At 44.8% G+C, this 16,843-nt stretch overlaps 2 protein-coding genes across 6 annotated transcripts in view; one reads left to right on the plus strand and one right to left on the minus strand.

Moving 5' to 3' along the window:
• LOC102946106 (fatty acid amide hydrolase) overlaps positions 1-7,302 on the minus strand; it is a 29,838-nt gene extending 22,536 nt beyond the window's left edge. Inside the window, exons 1-3 of one of the 3 annotated variants that reach the window (XM_037909324.2) lie at positions 6,917-7,302; positions 6,677-6,733; positions 1,676-1,713 (exon numbers count right to left, since the gene is read on the minus strand). In XM_037909324.2, the coding sequence (XP_037765252.1) occupies positions 1,676-1,713; positions 6,677-6,733; positions 6,917-7,072 (251 nt within the window). In that variant the 5' untranslated portion in view covers positions 7,073-7,302. Of the gene's footprint in view, positions 1-1,675; positions 1,714-1,848; positions 4,960-6,676; positions 6,734-6,916 lie in introns of those variants that run through there. The other 2 variants (XM_037909337.2, XM_037909333.2) reach the window with 2 other exon arrangements.
• A 1,263-nt stretch (positions 7,303-8,565) lies between these two features.
• Positions 8,566-16,843, plus strand: part of CHD1L (chromodomain helicase DNA binding protein 1 like) — a 36,496-nt gene continuing 28,218 nt past the window's right edge. The window contains exons 1-5 of one of the 3 annotated variants that reach the window (XM_037909357.2): positions 8,566-8,805; positions 12,147-12,259; positions 13,126-13,229; positions 13,722-13,836; positions 16,257-16,288. In XM_037909357.2, the coding sequence (XP_037765285.1) occupies positions 8,709-8,805; positions 12,147-12,259; positions 13,126-13,229; positions 13,722-13,836; positions 16,257-16,288 (461 nt within the window). In that variant the 5' untranslated portion in view covers positions 8,566-8,708. Of the gene's footprint in view, positions 8,806-12,146; positions 12,260-13,125; positions 13,230-13,721; positions 13,837-16,256; positions 16,289-16,843 lie in introns of those variants that run through there. The other 2 variants (XM_027824540.3, XM_037909367.2) reach the window with 2 other exon arrangements.

The following is a 16,843-nucleotide window of genomic DNA, read 5'->3' on the forward strand; positions in this document are numbered from 1 at the left end:
TTACAACTGCCTCTTCAGATTGAAGTGCACACAATTAAGGGCATGTTCAAGACTGAATACACTGAAAAGGCAACTGGAAGGTCTGGAATAAACTAAACCAAAACCTTTGATCTGAACACTTCAAAGAGAATTAATTATCAATTTGGCTCTGACTCTCATGTGACCCATGATGCATTGTACCTCAAAGTAGCACCCTGTAACCCCCATATTCATCATCTGTATATGGTTATATTTCATACAAAGCATGCATATGAAAGGTCATGATCTGCTGAAACTCATTCTGTCAAAAATATGTACATTATCATTGTATACGGAGTTATAAAATTTTGCTATATGGTTGTTATTGAAATATGTTGCAAGTCTGGGAGCCACCCACTGTTTGTCCTCCAGTGGCATCAAAGGAGATGACCCACACTCAGGTGGGAGTTAAATGATCATCACCGCCCATTGACCAGCATGGAAATTGTAAATAAGAGATTTCCAATTCAATAAGAGACAGTTGCACAAGCACTACACAATGATGATTGCTCAACTCTGTGACTTAAGGTCCACTGAGACATGTTTGGGCTAGTGAATTGAGAGTATAAAATAAAGGGCAGTGGCATCATGAGATTACTCTTCTTCTTCCCCACCTACTTTGAAGGCAAGAAGAATGTTTGCAAGAAGAGAGACTTTGAACTGGAAAGATTGGTCCCAGGCTGAGAAGATAATTCAGCCTGCGTATTAAGAGTATAACCTGTCAGCAACATCCAGTGGGGGTGAGAAAAGCTGTTTGATTCAAATCTTACTGAGACTGAAAGTTTAGTATTTAGAATGTGTGTTTACTTTTATTTCTTACATAACTATCTCTGACCTTTATGCCTATAATTTATAATCACTTAAAAAAAAATCTATCTTTCTGTAGTCAAACTTATTTTAATGTTTAATCCTAACCAGTGAGTTTATCTAGAATGCTTGGGTAATCTGCTCAGATTACAAAGATTGGTGCATGTCCATTTCCTTTGATGAAGCGTCAAACTAAATAATGAGCTTGCATTGTTCAAGAGAAGGTCTTAAGCAGTGTAAGAGGGTACATTTCTGGGGGGTACAAAGCTGGGGGGGATTTGCTGGTGTCTCCCTCTGTATAGTTCATAAGTGGCTTAGAGGGCATTCGTGCAATTTAGCTGGGTGTGTGCCTGTATACTGTTAACTGAGTGATCACAACATCTGGAGGGGTTTGCTGCTTGTCACAGGCAAAGCATCATGAGAGACAGCCCAGGCTGGAGAGTTAAGGGGGCACAGCAGTCCCCCAGTTTCAGGTTGTACCTCAGAGATCTGTCACAGCCCCTTATTGCTCTCCTGCCCCTACTAGAGGTGAACAAAAACATCAGTATACCCCGAACTTTGAGAAAGATGGAATTGCTCTTTAGTAAGAACATTTCCAAGCATAAGGTTTGCTGTGAAAAGAAAGGGTTAAAATCTTCCCTGATAGAAAATCTGAATATCATCAAATTAGAAAATTTTTTAAAAAGCCAGCAAACACCAGGGTCTCTGCTCAATGGTTCTGCCCACTCTCTTCAGGGCCCTAGGAAAATCCCAAATTACATCGACTTCCCCTTTAAAGAAGTCACTGCTGATACCCCAGATTTGTTAACAATGCAAAACCTCAGAGTGCAGATATGGAACATATTCTTACCTCAATAAAAGCGGTACTACACAAAACTGCCCGAAAGCCTAGACGAGAAAAGAAGAGAGGATGAAAAACAGATAGAATTCGTTTACAGCTAATTCTGCCTTCGCCCCTCTCCCCCGCAACTGAGAGTGCTTGCTGTAGGGAGCTCTATGCTATAAGGAAATTGTAATACAAACCAAAGATATGAGAATTCCATTCATGCAGTACTTAAAGGGAAACTGTCAAATGGCTTCAGGCCATAGATCTGGTCCACGTTTACAGAATCCTGAACATTCCTGATATATGTTCCTTCCATTCACTAGCCAAAATACATCAGTACCCATCCCTCAGAGAGGAACAATCCCAAAAGCCATGTGCTCACAGACAAGAAACAAAAAAGTTAAGTCAGCCACCAGAAATCTGTAAGTTCCATCCACAATCCTTGTAGCTTTCTGCAAAACAAACTCTGAATAAAAGAGTTATGAAGCTTATTGAATCCATTGCAAGGAGCTTTCACAATGCCATTAATACTCTGTTGCCCTGATATACCAGTAAACCTGCTCCCCTTCCTCAAGCTAGTGATCTCAGTAAAGCATTAGAAATGTAAATGTTCCACACTAGGAACGAAGGCACTCGAACTCTATTTTTATGCCTTTGCTAATGTGCAATATTAACGATTCCAGAGATCGGTCATGTTCTGCCCTGATTTAACAGTACAAGAGTGAGCTTAAAAATTAATTATTGACAGAATTCAGGGTAGGGGAAAATGTGCTGAAATTTTCTATAGGCATCTTATTCCCTGTGTTTAGGTAAAAAGGTAGAAAAGATCAACAGACTAAATTATTAACTTGTATTTATAATAGCTCCTTCCTTCTGAGATCAACATGTTTTACAAATGTAAACAAAGATTAAACCCCTACGATACTCCTGTGAGGTTTGGAAATATTTTCATTCCCATTTTACATATGGGGAAACTGAAGCACAGAGAGGCAATGTGATTAGCCCGGGGCACACAGAGACAGTGACAGAACTGGGAACAGAATCCTGGCTCCCAGTCCTGTGCTTTAGCCACAAAGACAGCTCCATTAAGAAAAATTCCCTGTAGCTAGTTTTCCCTCCCTGTAGTTGTCACGCTCAGGAACAAGCCACACAATTAAACAGGGGGAAGGGAGATGTAATTTCTGTCGCTCTGGCAATAGCTCTTGTACATAGCTTTAAAAAGAAAGCTGCTACACCAATATGTTGTAAAGGCAAAACATGTTTCAAAAACCTATTCTGGAGCTGAGGCAACTGCAAATGTGTTCTGTCTGGTCACGTACCAAGATCACCTTAAACTGGGGGTCAGTCACTTATCCCTATCAGCACTCTGCTGTGCACGAATCACATGGTTGTGCCAGGATCAGAGAAGAGATCAGGAGCAGCCAGGGAGGTAGGAATAAATCAATGGATCAAGAAGAGCTTAAAAATTCTCAGGAAACTGGTGAAGTGAGATTTCACTGTTTGGACAGTGGATTCTCAGGTTCATCTGCTGAGGGTAAAGTCATAAACAGCTGAAATGGTCATGATTTTTTTCATGTGGAAAGGGGTTTTTATACTTGGCCTCAGCTGCAGGCTTTCCCTAAGGAGTTCAGAATGTATTGTAAGCAAATATTTACCAGTCATGGGGCCCTGGAGAATGCCTGTCTCCACATGGAGCTTTTTTTTTTTTCCTTCTTCTAAAAGCACCCCACATTATAGTAGTATAGATCAGCTACTGGTGTTTTAAATAAACATGTCCTCTAAACCTGCTCAGAACAGGGAAATGGCCATTCTAAAAGGGTGAAGTTTGTTTTATTCCAAAATGTTTTCACTGACAAACCTTAGGTAACTGGACTGGTGAACTTCCCTGTGCAAATTGGTAACGTTCACTGCTTTGTTCACCTACCAGCACCTGCACTGGTAAAGCTTGATCAGAGTACTTCTCAGACAGTCAACTGGTTAAACTGGCCATGCTTGTCACAGGAGCCTAGGTTTGTGCGATCTCTCAAAGAATCACAGTGCATGAGTTGCAGAAATGGACAAATCCTGATCACTTTTACTCATGTGACTAGCCCCCTGGCTTCAACATGATTACTTGTGTGAGTGAAGCTAGCTGGATTTGGTCCCATGCAACAGAGATTCCAGTTTTCTTCTTTCAAGCAGCTATTATAAACAGTGAGGGGAAAATACTGGAGTTTTAAATTGTAAAACACACTTCAGTGTCCTCCCACTGAGTAGGTTTGGGACTAAAACATAGAATTTGTTTTAAAAAGAAGGGACATGCAAGAGTTTACATACATTTAAGAAATGGCTTTTCCACAAGGCAATTTTTATTCTTATTCCAATGAAAAAACAAAACAAACAAAACTTCCCCTGCAGTGCTGGAAACCCAAATGACAACTTTTTGCTAGGCATTTCATAGATGACTGGTACTATATAATCAACCAACAATAGGACATGAGAATCAAAGTGCAACTGTCAGATGCAGAAAGTAAATTATTAAATGCTTTGGGGGCATTGAGCATCTTTTAAAGTGTGTGTGTGTTTGTACACAGCACCTAAGTCAATGGGGGACTGATCCCAGACTAGGGCTGCTAGAGGATACTGCAGTGCAAATCATAAATGATATTTACAACACTCTTACAGTTTGAATGGTTTATCCATGTTGTTAGTAACTTAGAGAAAGGATTTAGGTAAATTAGATGTATTCAAGTCAGCAAGGTCTGATGAAATTCATCCTAGGGTACTTAAGGAACTAGCTGAAGCTATCTTGAAACTGTTAGCAATTATCTTTGAGAACTCAAAGAGGATCGGTCAGGTCCCAGAAAACTGGAGAAGGTCAAATACAGTACCTATTTAAGTACCTTTAAGGAAGGGGAACACAGAGTACGCAGGGAATTATAGACTGGTAAACCTAACTTCAATAGCTGGGAAGATACTAGAATAAATTATTAAACAGTTAGTTTGTAAGCACTTGGAGGATAACAGGATTATAAGGAATAACCAGCATCAATTTGTCATCATGCCAAAGCAAACTAATTTCCTTCTTTGAAGGGGTTACTGGCCAAGTGGATTTGGGGACCCAGTAGATGAGTTATATCTTCATTTTAGTAAGGCTTTTGATACAGTCCCACATCACGTTCTTATAAGCAAACTGGGGAAACACAGTCTACATTAAGTTACTATAAAGTGGATGCACAACTGGTTGAAAGATTTTACTCAGAAGAGTAGTTATCAATTGTTTGCTGTCAAACGGGGAAGGTGTATCCAGTAGGATCCCACAGGGGTCAGTCTTCAGTCCAATAGCATTTAATATTTTCAATAATGATTTGGATAATGGAATGGAGAGTGTGCTTATAAAATCTGCAGATGACACCAAGGTGGGTGGGGTTGCTAGCACTTTGGAGGACAGGATTAGAATTCAAAACAACCTTGACAAATTGGAAAATTGGTCTGAAATCAACAGGATAAAATTCAATGAAGGTAAGTACAAAGAACTAAAGAAGGAAAAATCAAATGCACAACAAAAAGGGGCTAGATGGTAATACTGCTGAAAAAAAATCTGTGGGTAAGAATGGATGACAAACTGAGTATGAGTGAACAATGAGCTGAAGTAGCAAAAAGGACTAATATTCTGGGGTGCATTAACAGGAATGTCATACGTTAGACCCAGGAGGTAATTGTCCTGTTCTATTTGGTAGTGGTGAGGCCTCAGCTGGAGTACTGTGTCGAGTTCTGAGCACCACACTTTAGGAAAGATGAGGATTAACTGGAGACAGTATAGAGGAAAGCAACAAAAGTAATAAAAGGTTTTTAAAAAAACCTGACCTATGAGGAAAGGTTTAAAAAAAACACCACACTAGGCATGTTAAGTCTTGAGAAAAAAAAAACTGAGGGGGACCTGATAACTGTGTTCAAATACGTTAAGGGCAGTCATAAAGAGGACAGGGATCAATTATTCTGTGTCCACTGAAAATAGGACAAGAAATAATGGGCTTAATCTTCAGTAAAGGAAATGTAGGTCAGATATTAGGAGAAGCTTTCTAACCTGTAAGGATAGTTAAGCACTGGAACAGGCTTCCAAAGGAGGTTGTGGAATCCACATCATTGGAGGTTTTTAAGAACAGGTTGGACAAACACCTGTCAGGGATGGTCTAGGTTTAATTAGTCCTGCTTCAGTGTAGGGGGCTGGACTTGAGGTCCCTGTCAGGTGAACATTTCTATGATTTTATTATTTAATGCCAATGAGTCATGAGGACAGCATCCCTTATTGCCTCTAGGGGTGGCATTAGAGAAGTGATGTGGTCAGAGCACTGGAAGGTAAGAATTTCTTGATTTCTAATCCTGAGTCTATCACAAACTAAGAACTAAACATTTAGGCCATGTCTATAGGAAGCAAAAGAGATGTATGTTTAGCATGTCTCAACTAAGGTCTGGTCTACACTACAGACCTATACTGGTATAACTATATTGTTCAGGGGTGCAAAAAATCCACACCCCAGAGCAACACATTTATACTGGCCTAACCCCCCACAACACAGATAGCACTGCGTCAACCTGAGAGCTTTGCCTGCCAACATAGCTACCACTGGGGGAGATAGATTAACCTCATTGAGGGGAAAGCTTTCTCCCATCCTGCCTAGGAGCATCTTCACTTAAGCCCTACAGCCATCCGCTGCAGTGTTTTAAGTGTTGACCTGCCCTACCTTGTAGTTCTACAGCTGCCTTGTCCTCAAGAGGATTTTGACAGAGGTTAGCGTTAATAAAGGTTTAAAAAATGGTCTTCACCCTAGTGAAGACAAAGCTTGAAGGTCTCCTTACTTGGGCCCCTCCCCTCTCTTAAGCAAGCGGGGGTTAATTCAGAGCTGCCTCCCTGGAGAAGGGGAGGCTGTCAGCAAGAACAGCTGTAAAGCAGCTGGCAAATGACACAGGTGCCAAATCCCACGCGGGGCGGGCGCCTCCCAGCACCTCTGGGGCTGGGGCTCCCGGCGCGGGGCAGGTACTCACCGTGTTAGCCACATGGACAAAGAGGCGCAGCGGGAAGCCGGAGAGCGTGGGACCCCACTGGGGAGAGACAGAGAGAGAGGGGGGAGTGCTGCGGGCCGGGATGGGGGGATGGAGCCTCCCCGCCCCGTCGCCCCCGGGGGAGACACCCCAACCCCACCGCCGGGGCGGGAGCCGAAGCCCCCTTTGCCCGACCCCACTCCCCCCCGGGGGTCAGCCCCCCCAGCCCGGCCCGGCGCTCACTGCGTCCCGCGGGGGCTGGTGACCGCTGTCCCCGGCCCGGCCCGGCTCCCGGCGGCGGAAGGCGGCGCGGGGGGTCCCGGGGCGGCGCCGCACGAAGCCCAGATAGAAGAGCAGGAGCGCGGCCGCCAGCGAGAGCAGCAGCAGCGCCGGCGCCATGACGATCCGCAGCAGCAGCCCTCCGGGGCAGGGGGAGGCGCGGGGAGTTTGCAGGGTGGACGAGGAGGAGGCGCGTGGCGCAGGGAAGGGAGGCCGAGCTAATTGGGGGGGTTTACACGGGAGGAAGAGCGAAGGCCGTGGGGCGTGGCACTGGGCGGGGCGATTGTAGGAGGAGGGAGAGACGGGTCTGCGGCTGGGAGGGTGCACATTGCGCAGGGAAGGGCTGAGGGCGTGCACGGCGGGGTGCACAGGGAGGGGCAAAGGAACAGCAGCGGGGAGTTGCAAAGGGAAGGGTTAATAAGGGAGTGTAGCGGGGCGAGGGTTGCACTGGAAAGGGAAAGCAGGGGGTGGTGGTCTTGCGTTGCACAGAGGGCGTATAGTACGGCACGGTCCGCAGCACGGTTGCACGGAGACGGTTGGAGAGGGTGTGACCACAGGAAGGTTGGGTGTATATGTTGCACAAGGACGGAGAAAATGCAGGGGGCGGCTGCTCGTCGGAGGTTGAAGGGGACGCGCGGTGGTGGATTGCACTGGCAGGTTGCAGCGGGAGTGAACGTAGTAGGGGTTTGTAGGGGTAAATGAAAAAAAATTCCCCAATTTCTCTCCTTCCTGCAGTAGGCAGCACTTAGTGCACGCTCACAGTTGATTTCACTGTTTCCCCTGCATGGTCAATTGTGCCCCTACCCTTTTGAGATATACTTGTGTGCAAAACTTTTCATAACCCTAATCCTTCGATTAACCACCTGATTACCATTATGGTGTGAAGACCAATTGATCTCAGTGGAACAATTCACGTGTATAAAGTTAAGCAGGTGCACAATTGTTAGCAGGCTTAAGGCCCCATCACTTTTCTCCGTTATGTGTTTTTCCCACAGTAACGGGGGAGAGAAAAATCTATAAAAACAGAGAAAAAGGATAGTAAATACAACTGTCACAAAGATTAATGTTTTAAACGTTTTTCCTTGTGACTTTTTTAATGACTAGGTTTCTAGTTGATGAGTTTGGGGATGCTCTGATGGAAAGGGCTAGAGAAATGCAGTGTGTTATAAAGCGAGTTTTAATCTCTTTATGTCAAACGTCAGACAAGAAACCTGGAATAGGTGAGAAAGCAGAGAACCCTGGGGCTTTGCAAATTCCCCTCCTAAACAGCTATGTTGTGAGTTGAAGCTCTAACGCAGCTTTGCACAGGGGTGCTGAGAGCCACTGAACCAAACTGTAAAACCCTGTATGATGGAAACCACTTCAAGCCAGGGGGAGCAACAGCACCCCTAGTTCCAGCAGCTATGGTTTTGCACACCTACAAAGCTAGCTTGCATGGAAATAGCACCCCAGGCCCTTGTGCCAAGAAAAATACTACAGCAGTTCAGCCACTCATCCAATCAACAGCTGTGAGCTGTGTCTACCCAATGAGGGAAGTCGTCTTGTGAAACCAGCCAATCCAAGGCTGCAGGGAGGAGCTGCATAGAGACTGTGCTTCAATCAGCCAATGACATAATTACTCTTCCCTGCATCCTTCCGGGATAATTCTGCTAGGTCAGAGGGGGTTTCCTGTAACTCCAGCTGGCCTAGGGGGGAGAGCGGCGCTGCGGGAAGCCGATAGGGTAGCGCCCTAAGGGAGGAGTATTTGCAGATCGCGATGTCTCATTTCTTCCAGGCCCTGTGCAATAAACCCCCAGCAAGGACGGGCAGGCCAGGCGTTAAAGAGAAGGACTTGCACCAATGGGGTCTGACAGGTTAGTGGGGATGGCTTGAGCTGTTGGAAGAAGTTACTTGTTTGTAGGGTAAAGTAAGTTAAGGATTTGCTGATCCTGAGGGTCTCAGTGCCCTGGGCACATGGTGTGTGAACTGGGGTGAGACTGCAGGCAGTGCTTCTCCCTGAAGCAGTGAGAGGTGGCTTAGAACTGGAGAGTAATAATACATTATCTGGGGCAGGGTCTGCTGCCAGTTACATTGTTGGAAATCTAAATAAAGTCCATTACAGTTAACCAATTAGCCTCTCACAGTTTGTACGGTAACTTCCAACAGATCTGTGTGTGTTTGTGTGTATGTATATATATATATACATATAGTAAAATGTGTATATGTGTATGTATATATATATATATATACACATACATATACACATTTTACTATATGTTCCAGTCTACGCATCTGATGAAGTGAGCTGTAGCTCACGAAAGCTTATGCGCTAATAAATTTGTTAGTCTCTAAGGTGCCACCAGTCCTCCTGTTCTTTTAGCTAACCTAGTCAGTCAGGCAGTGCTGTAATTAAGAACAGAATTCGGTTCTGTGGCGTTATTCTGGGATTACACTGGTGTAAACTAGAATTTGGTTAACTCTGCCCATTTTTATGGTTAAGATTTTTTTTTTAAATCAAATAAACTGTACTCTCTTTATCTCTTCCCATGGAAGCTGTCCAGCTCCCTCGAGCTTGGAGAAAGTAGATGTGCACACAAAAAAAGTTTGAAATGTTGCATATCTCACTGAAACACACATGGCAAAATCCTTCCTCTCGCATGGAAGTAAATTTAAAAAGGGGGACACTCATTCATTTTGGCAGGGTGACTGGCTCTAAAAATAACAGCCACGTGGTTTTGTCTTCCTAAAACAATACCCTAGAAAGCAACAACTATTTTTCTACCATCAGCATTTCCAAAAAGAAGATTATTGTAATGTTAGGGAATTGCGGAAATGAAATACATCCTCATTTAATATTCCAGTTCTCTTAGTGTTTCTAACAGTTGCTCTCTCTGGAAAAAAAAAAAACCATCTGCCACAATGCTATTTTTTTTTCTTGGTCCTGATCAACTGCAATCAGTTAACGCTTACACTAAAGTCTTGCAATAATATAGAGACTGGCTGGAGGGAGGCTGGTTTGGATATGAGACTTTACATTTGCTACTATTCTCTGTTCCCTACTGTAGAGAATGGTTCCCTAACCCACCTGTTACATCTCTAATCCTCCAAGGTTGTAGTTCATCAACCTGCTTCTTCACTTTCTAGTTAGAGCATAGGAGTTGGAATTCCTGGACTCCACTCCTGACTCTTCTACAATGCTTCCTGTGGACAAGTCACTTCATTTGTGGGGGCCTAGGTTTCCTTATCTGTGAAATGAGGATAATTCTCACCTACCTCAAAGTAGGTGCGGAAGCTTGTTCAACAGGTGCAAGGTGCTTTCTGCTCCTTTGACGGCAGGTGCTAGTGAAGGGATAATCCACTGCAGAGCAATTCTCCAGTCTGCTTGTTTGCACACTCTACATCACAGCTGGGAGTTATATTTCAATCCACTCTCTGGGTCTTTCACAGAGACCGTGGGAGAGGTTTCACACATTATAGCAAGGAATTAAGGGGACACAGTATCCAAGCCAAGACATTGAAGAAAAGAATACAGGCGTCCTTAATTTTTGTTTTTATGTTGTTACTATAAATATAAATTTCTTTGCAGGGGTGGCTACAAAACAGTACTTGCCTTTACTGGGCCCTACCCTGTTTTAGGAAAAGAAAATCCGGCAAATAGGTTGCTTAGAAATGATTAACACACCATAGTAAATGCTGAGACCAAGACTTCCAAGAGTCTAAGCCTGACTTTAGACACTTAAATCCATATGTGAGCCCCTAAATAAATGGCCTGAGTTGAAAACGAGGCTGCATTTTAAGGTGTCTGACTATATATCCGATTACCACTGAGGTGCTAAAATCCACATTTAGGCACTTAAATACATGGCCTGACTTTAGGCACCCACTTTCGAAAATCTGGGCCTAGATGTCTCAAGCTGGGTAACAAATCAACTAAGGATCCTGAAAATTGTGTTCAAAGTGACTTTGGCCTATACTAGGTGGGGAGTTTCTGGCAGAGTTTAGAATGGAGCCCAGCTCTTCTGCCCCCCCGGTTCTGTGCTTTAACCACAAAATCATCCTCCCTCCCCAATGTAGGCAGGTAGAAAGACAGTTCTTATCAAGAGTCTGTTATATTAATGTCTTCAGTGAGTATGAACAGAGCTACATGTAGCACAATTGATGACTACAGAGGAGGATGCTAAAGAAATCTGGGAGTGTGTGGGTTTATTTATTTCTATTTTGGTTAAAACTCATATAGCAAGAAGTATCCATACAGAAAGCTCCAGGTGCTTTTTACAATGCATAAAACTCACAATAACAAAGCACCAGTAATAGTAAACTTACTAGACCAGAGGTTCTCAACCTTTTCCTTTCTGAGGTCTGCTCCCCCCCCCCCCCGCCCCACATGCTATAAAAACTCCACGGCCCACCTGTGCCACAATAACTGGTTTTCTGCATATAAAAGCCAGTCAGTGTTAGGGGTTAGCAAGAAGGGCAGTTGCCTGGGGCCCCCATGAAACTACATTGCTCAGGCTTCAGCCCCGGGTGGCAGGGCTCAGGGACCTAGGCTTCAGCCCCATGCAGTGGGGATTCAGCTTTCTGCCTTGGGCCCCAGCAAGTCTAATGCTGGCCCTACTCGGAGGTCCCACTGAAACCTGCTCGAGGCCCCCTAGGGGCCCCGGACCACTGGTTGAGAACTACTTTACTAGACTACCCTATTCCTCAATTTGTTGCCAATAATTATAGTAACCTAAAATACCCCACCTTCAATATTCCCTCAGAAAACTTCAATGTGTTCCATCCCCAAACACCAGCAAGAAAAGATGAGCTTTGTCATAGGTTAACAGACCGGGGGTGGGAGGGGGAAGAATTCCAAAGTTGAGGACCCATCATGGAAAATTCCACTCAAGAATTTTCCTCCTGTTTAATTTGAGGCCAGTTGAGGCATCTCCACTGATCTCAGTTGCAGCAGTTTGACATTTGTAGAGAAGTGATCTACCAAGCCGGCACGTCCCAAATCATTTAGGGATTTATTAGTGAAAACCAGTGCCTTAAACTCCACCTGAAAATGTATTTGCAGCCAATGCCATGGGTGAAGTACTGATGCTATGTGCTCTGGGTTTGCAGGCAGGCATATTCTGCACCAGTTTCAGCTTCTGGATAGTCTCTGGATGTAAAGCCATGTAAAGTGCATTGCAGTAGGATGTAGCTTTACACCATTTACTTTTATTTCTAGGTATCCAACTCCATTCCTACCAAATGGAAGGACTAAAGTGGCTAGTACAGTGTTACGAAATTCAGCGCGGCTGCATCCTGGGTGACGAGATGGGTCTCGGAAAGACTTGTCAGGTGCATTTTTTCATTACTATGTAGAAAAACAACTTGGCCAAATTTCTGTTTTCCCAGTCATTCCTATAAGAGGAAGAAAAATACCAACGATCAAACCAAGGATCAAATTCTGAAGTGCATACTGCAAGGATTAAAGCCTAAATCCTGATTCCTTTAGTGGTTACTCAGGCAAAACTCCCTTTGACCTCAGTAAAGGTTTTGCCTGAGTAACACTCAGTAAGGACTTTATTTTATTTTATTTTTATTTTAAGGCAAAATGATCTTCTGTCAGGAGACATTGCATTGAACATTGAGGACAAAAGTAATGATGGCCCTACATGAGACACCCCTGTTAAGTTGTAAAAACAACATACTATCAGTGTAATGGTGGTGTCATTTTGATGCAAGTCTGGGTAGATAGTTTTATGAAGTTCAGTTCTAGGGTCAGAGAGATAAGTGAAACTTGTAGATTTTTCATATTGATTTTTTGTGACAACATTTTTCAAAATAAGTCTTGCAAGTTTTGGAGAATGAGTCTGACGTGCATGTTAATCTGACAATATTCCATGCATCTTAAATAACAAGTGAATTGTTTTAAACATTGACATAGAGTAGATATTCTTCTGTCCTTGTGGGAGAGAAGATTCTTGTGGGAGGGGATTATTAGGTCTGAGTTGTGGCATTCAGACCTAAACTTTTCCATAGTTTGGAGTTCTTTTGATTTTGGATTTTTATTTATTTATTTATTTTTGGTCCTGTTTTGCTGTAGAGAACCTTCAGGGGCCAGCTGGGAGGCTGTGGGTGTGTTTAGATACAGGGCGATGGTTTGAGTCCATTTCTAGTCACTGGAAAATAATCTCCTCTTTGTCTGTCTATGTGTGTTCTAGACTATTGCTCTGCTTGTTTATTTGACTGGAAAGTTAAACAAAAGGCCATTTCTGATTCTTTGTCCTCTATCCGTGTTGAGCAACTGGAAGGAGGAGCTGGAGAGGTAAGCCTCAGCGATTATATTATCATCTTATATCTTAGCGCTAGGTTTGATCTCGGGGTACAGGTTGGAGGCTGAATCAGGGCTGAAGCTCAGGTTTGGCAAAACCAAAATCTTGCTGCCTTTATATAAGACTTTTCAGCTCAAAATGGTGGAAATCCCATGAGACTGGTAGCTATCACAAGATTTCCCATCTTGAGCATCAGGAGCCATGAGAGAGTAGCCATTCTCATAAGATTTTTGGAATCCTCCAATCAGAACCACAAAATATGATCCAGCCTGGCTCCAAACGCATCTGGGTAGGTTTCGAGTCAAAGACTTGAATCCAAACCCTGTCCTCCAAAACCTCAAGGCATTTGGATCTGAGTTTGCCGTTTGGGCCCATCTCTGGTTTATACACTCTTTGATAGTCTGGGTTCAAAGTAGACTACATCCTTTATTTACATGAAAGTCTCAGCCTAGCTCACTACTTTGTTTTTTTTATAATGAAAACAGATTTGCTCCAGGTCTTTCCTATGTGGCATATGCAGGAGACAAGGAGGAAAGGGCCAAGCTGCAGTGGGACCTGAAAGCGCATTCTCATTTTCACGTGCTGCTCACTACATATGAGGTACCTGCCAGCAGGCAGGAGCATTACTTGCTTGCAGGACACAGGTTCATTTTGAGCTGGAGCCTCAGAACAATCACATTTAGTGGAAGCTTCTGCTTGTATTTATCTTCCCCTTCGTCCCATTCAGTGGCTGCTGTAGGATCCTATTCCACATTCCTTACTGAGGTAGAACCCTGTTCTCAGTCCTTTCTCCAGTGAAACTCCCATTGAAGGTAATAGGCGTCTGAGCTAAATAAGGAGTGCTGAACAGAGTCCATGATTAGGACCCAGTTTTGTTCTTACTGGTGCCAATGGGAGCAAGATTGGAGCCAGCCAGAACTAGATTGGGCTTAGTCGCTGCTTTGGCCTCTCCTGCAGTTATTAAAACAGTGTTCTGTTGCTTAATTATTCCTGAGGGGAAAATAAAAATCTTCTCCATTATAAATCGCTCCTCACGGGAGTGATTTAGCACCATTCGTTCAATCCATTTTAAAAAATAAACTAACACATCTACATCAATCTAGTAGTGGTGAAAGGTCCCCATTAGCTTCCACCATCTGATTTCTCTGACCTTCCTTCATTGCTTCTGCCCCTTTGCTTCCCCTGTTTTGTGGTCTCTCGCTTTCTCTTCCCCCTTAGATTGTATCTATTTGTCCCATGCTGTCCCCTCTGACCCTGCCCACCTTTCCACTCTCGCTCCTCGATCCTGTCTGTGCTATGAGAATACTTATCCCGAGGGCACTAAAGGGAGGGGGACTTTCACATTGGAGCAAGCTTTAGACAGTCCTACCTCTCCATGCATAAATTCACTTGACTAGTATTTCTCTTTGCTTGCTGTTGCCAGTGGTGAGGTCTGTGCTTTTAATAAGGGCTTTCTTCTTGACACAGCCCAGCTTCTCCTCCTTTCTGAAGGTGGACAGTGTGTGTGCTTGTGACATTAGCAAGTAATTATGATGCCACAAATTCATCATTATCACTTATTTTAATGCAGGGTCAATGAGGAGGGAAAATGAGACATGGAGGGGAGGTAGATAACGTCACTAGTTCTCAAATGTGGGAAGAAACATTATGTGAGAAAACATGACAGAAGTGAAAAGACTTCCCTGAGAGAGCTGAACATTTTCCCCAGCTTGAGAGTCTCTCTTAATATTTCTTGTTTGAGCTTTTCTGCTTGTGTTTTGTATTGTATTTCCGATGAGACCTAAAACTAAGGTCCTAGCAACTTGTGGTCATTATAGATCCCAGGGCTCTCCCAGGGCCCATAATAGCAGTTTGGGTATCTAGGCCAAATTGCAACTCCATTAATTACGTTCCATCCTCTAAATCAGAGGTGGGCAAACTACGGTCCGCGGGCCACATCCGGCCCGTGGGACCGTCCTGCCTGGCCCTTGAGCTCCTGGCCGGGGAGGCTACCCCCGACCCCTTCCCGGCTGTTCCTCCTCCCCTGCAGCTACACCACCACGCAGGCAGCGGGGCTGCGAGCTCCTGCCGCTCTGAGCAACGACTGGGGGAGGTTGGGTAGGAGGTCCTGGGGGACAGGCCCAGCTCTAGGTTTTTTGCCACCCAAAGCAAAAAATTTGCCACCCCAAGCTCCGAGAGCGCAACTGCCCAAGCCAAAAAAACCCAAAACAAACAGGATAGCTGGAATGCCGCCCCTGGAATTGTGCCTCTCCAAGCATGTGCTTGCTTTGCTGGTGCCTAGCCGGGAGGACAGGGAGCAGGGGGCGGGGTGGTCGGGAATAGGGGGGGTTGGATAGAGGGTGAGGTCTGGGGGGGGCCTGTCAGGGGGCAGTGGTGTGGATAGGGGGCAGGGCAGTCCAGGAACAGGGAGCAGGGCGGGTTGGATAGGTGTGGGAAATGTGGGGGGCCTGTCAGGGGGCGGGGGTGTGGATAGGGGTTGGGCAGTCAGGGGATGGGGTGGGTTGGATGTTGGTGGGGTCCAGGGGCTCGGTTAGGGGCAGGGGGTGCCAGGAGAGGGCGGTCAGGGGACAAGGAGCCGGGGGGGGGGGGTTGGATGGGTTGGAGGTTCTGAGGAGGGCAGTCAGGGGGTGGGAAGTGGGTGGGGGTGGGATAGGGGGCGGGGGCTAGGCTGTTTGGGGAGGCACAGCCTTCCCTACCCGGCCCTCCATACAGTTTCGCACCCCGATGTGGCCCTCGGGCCAAAAAGTTTGCCCACCCCTGCTCTAAATTCTTCCTGCAGTTTCAATTCTCTTTCACTTTCTCTCCTATTCTGTTGTGTAGTCTTGTTGTATGCTGTTAAGTAGCTGCCATATTCTACTCAAGAAGCAGCTGCAGTTCAAGGGTTGGTGAAGTGATCCTTGTCTGTGAACTGTTTATATATCAGTTTGTTATGTTAGTAAATAACTTTAGGATATCTTATGTTGAGAGGTGCTATGTAACTGAAAGGCATTGTGTGTAACACTGATTTTGTTTGATTACAGATTTGCCTGAAAGATGGAGCATTTCTAAAATTGTGAGTTTATTTTTATTTTACTAGAATTTATACAGTAGGTCTGTCAACAGTCTGTCTAGGCACATTGATATGAGGTCCCAGTTCTGTTGTTTCACATGAGTCATTGCACTCTTCTTTGATTATTAGAATTTTTCTTCGAGCAACATTTAATGAAGGATCTTTTCACTTTCAGACACATTGTACATGAGCAATCCTTCCCCCCAGCCGCTAAAAGAACAATTTTCAAGCAGATGAAAAAGTAAATGTTGTGCACTGGTCACACGTAACGGGCATAAAAGGAGTGAGTGGATTTTTGCTCCCAGGGAGCAAGCAATAGCACCAATAGAAGATAGTACATAGAGTAATATTCTGGTAAAAGTGGCTGCATTGGTTTAGATCAGTGGTCCTCAACCTATTTATCATTGTGGGCCGCAGGTTGAGACCCACGGTGCCCCCACAACCCTCCCACAGACCCCTATGCCTAGCGTCCCCCGCCCAGAGACCCCTCCACATAGTGGAGCCAGGAGTGGAGCCCCAGGTTCTGGGGCAGGCAGCAGGGACCCCGAACCCTGCTGT

This window comes from Chelonia mydas, chromosome 1, assembly GCF_015237465.2.
Source record: "Chelonia mydas isolate rCheMyd1 chromosome 1, rCheMyd1.pri.v2, whole genome shotgun sequence".
NCBI lineage: Eukaryota > Metazoa > Chordata > Testudines > Cheloniidae > Chelonia > Chelonia mydas.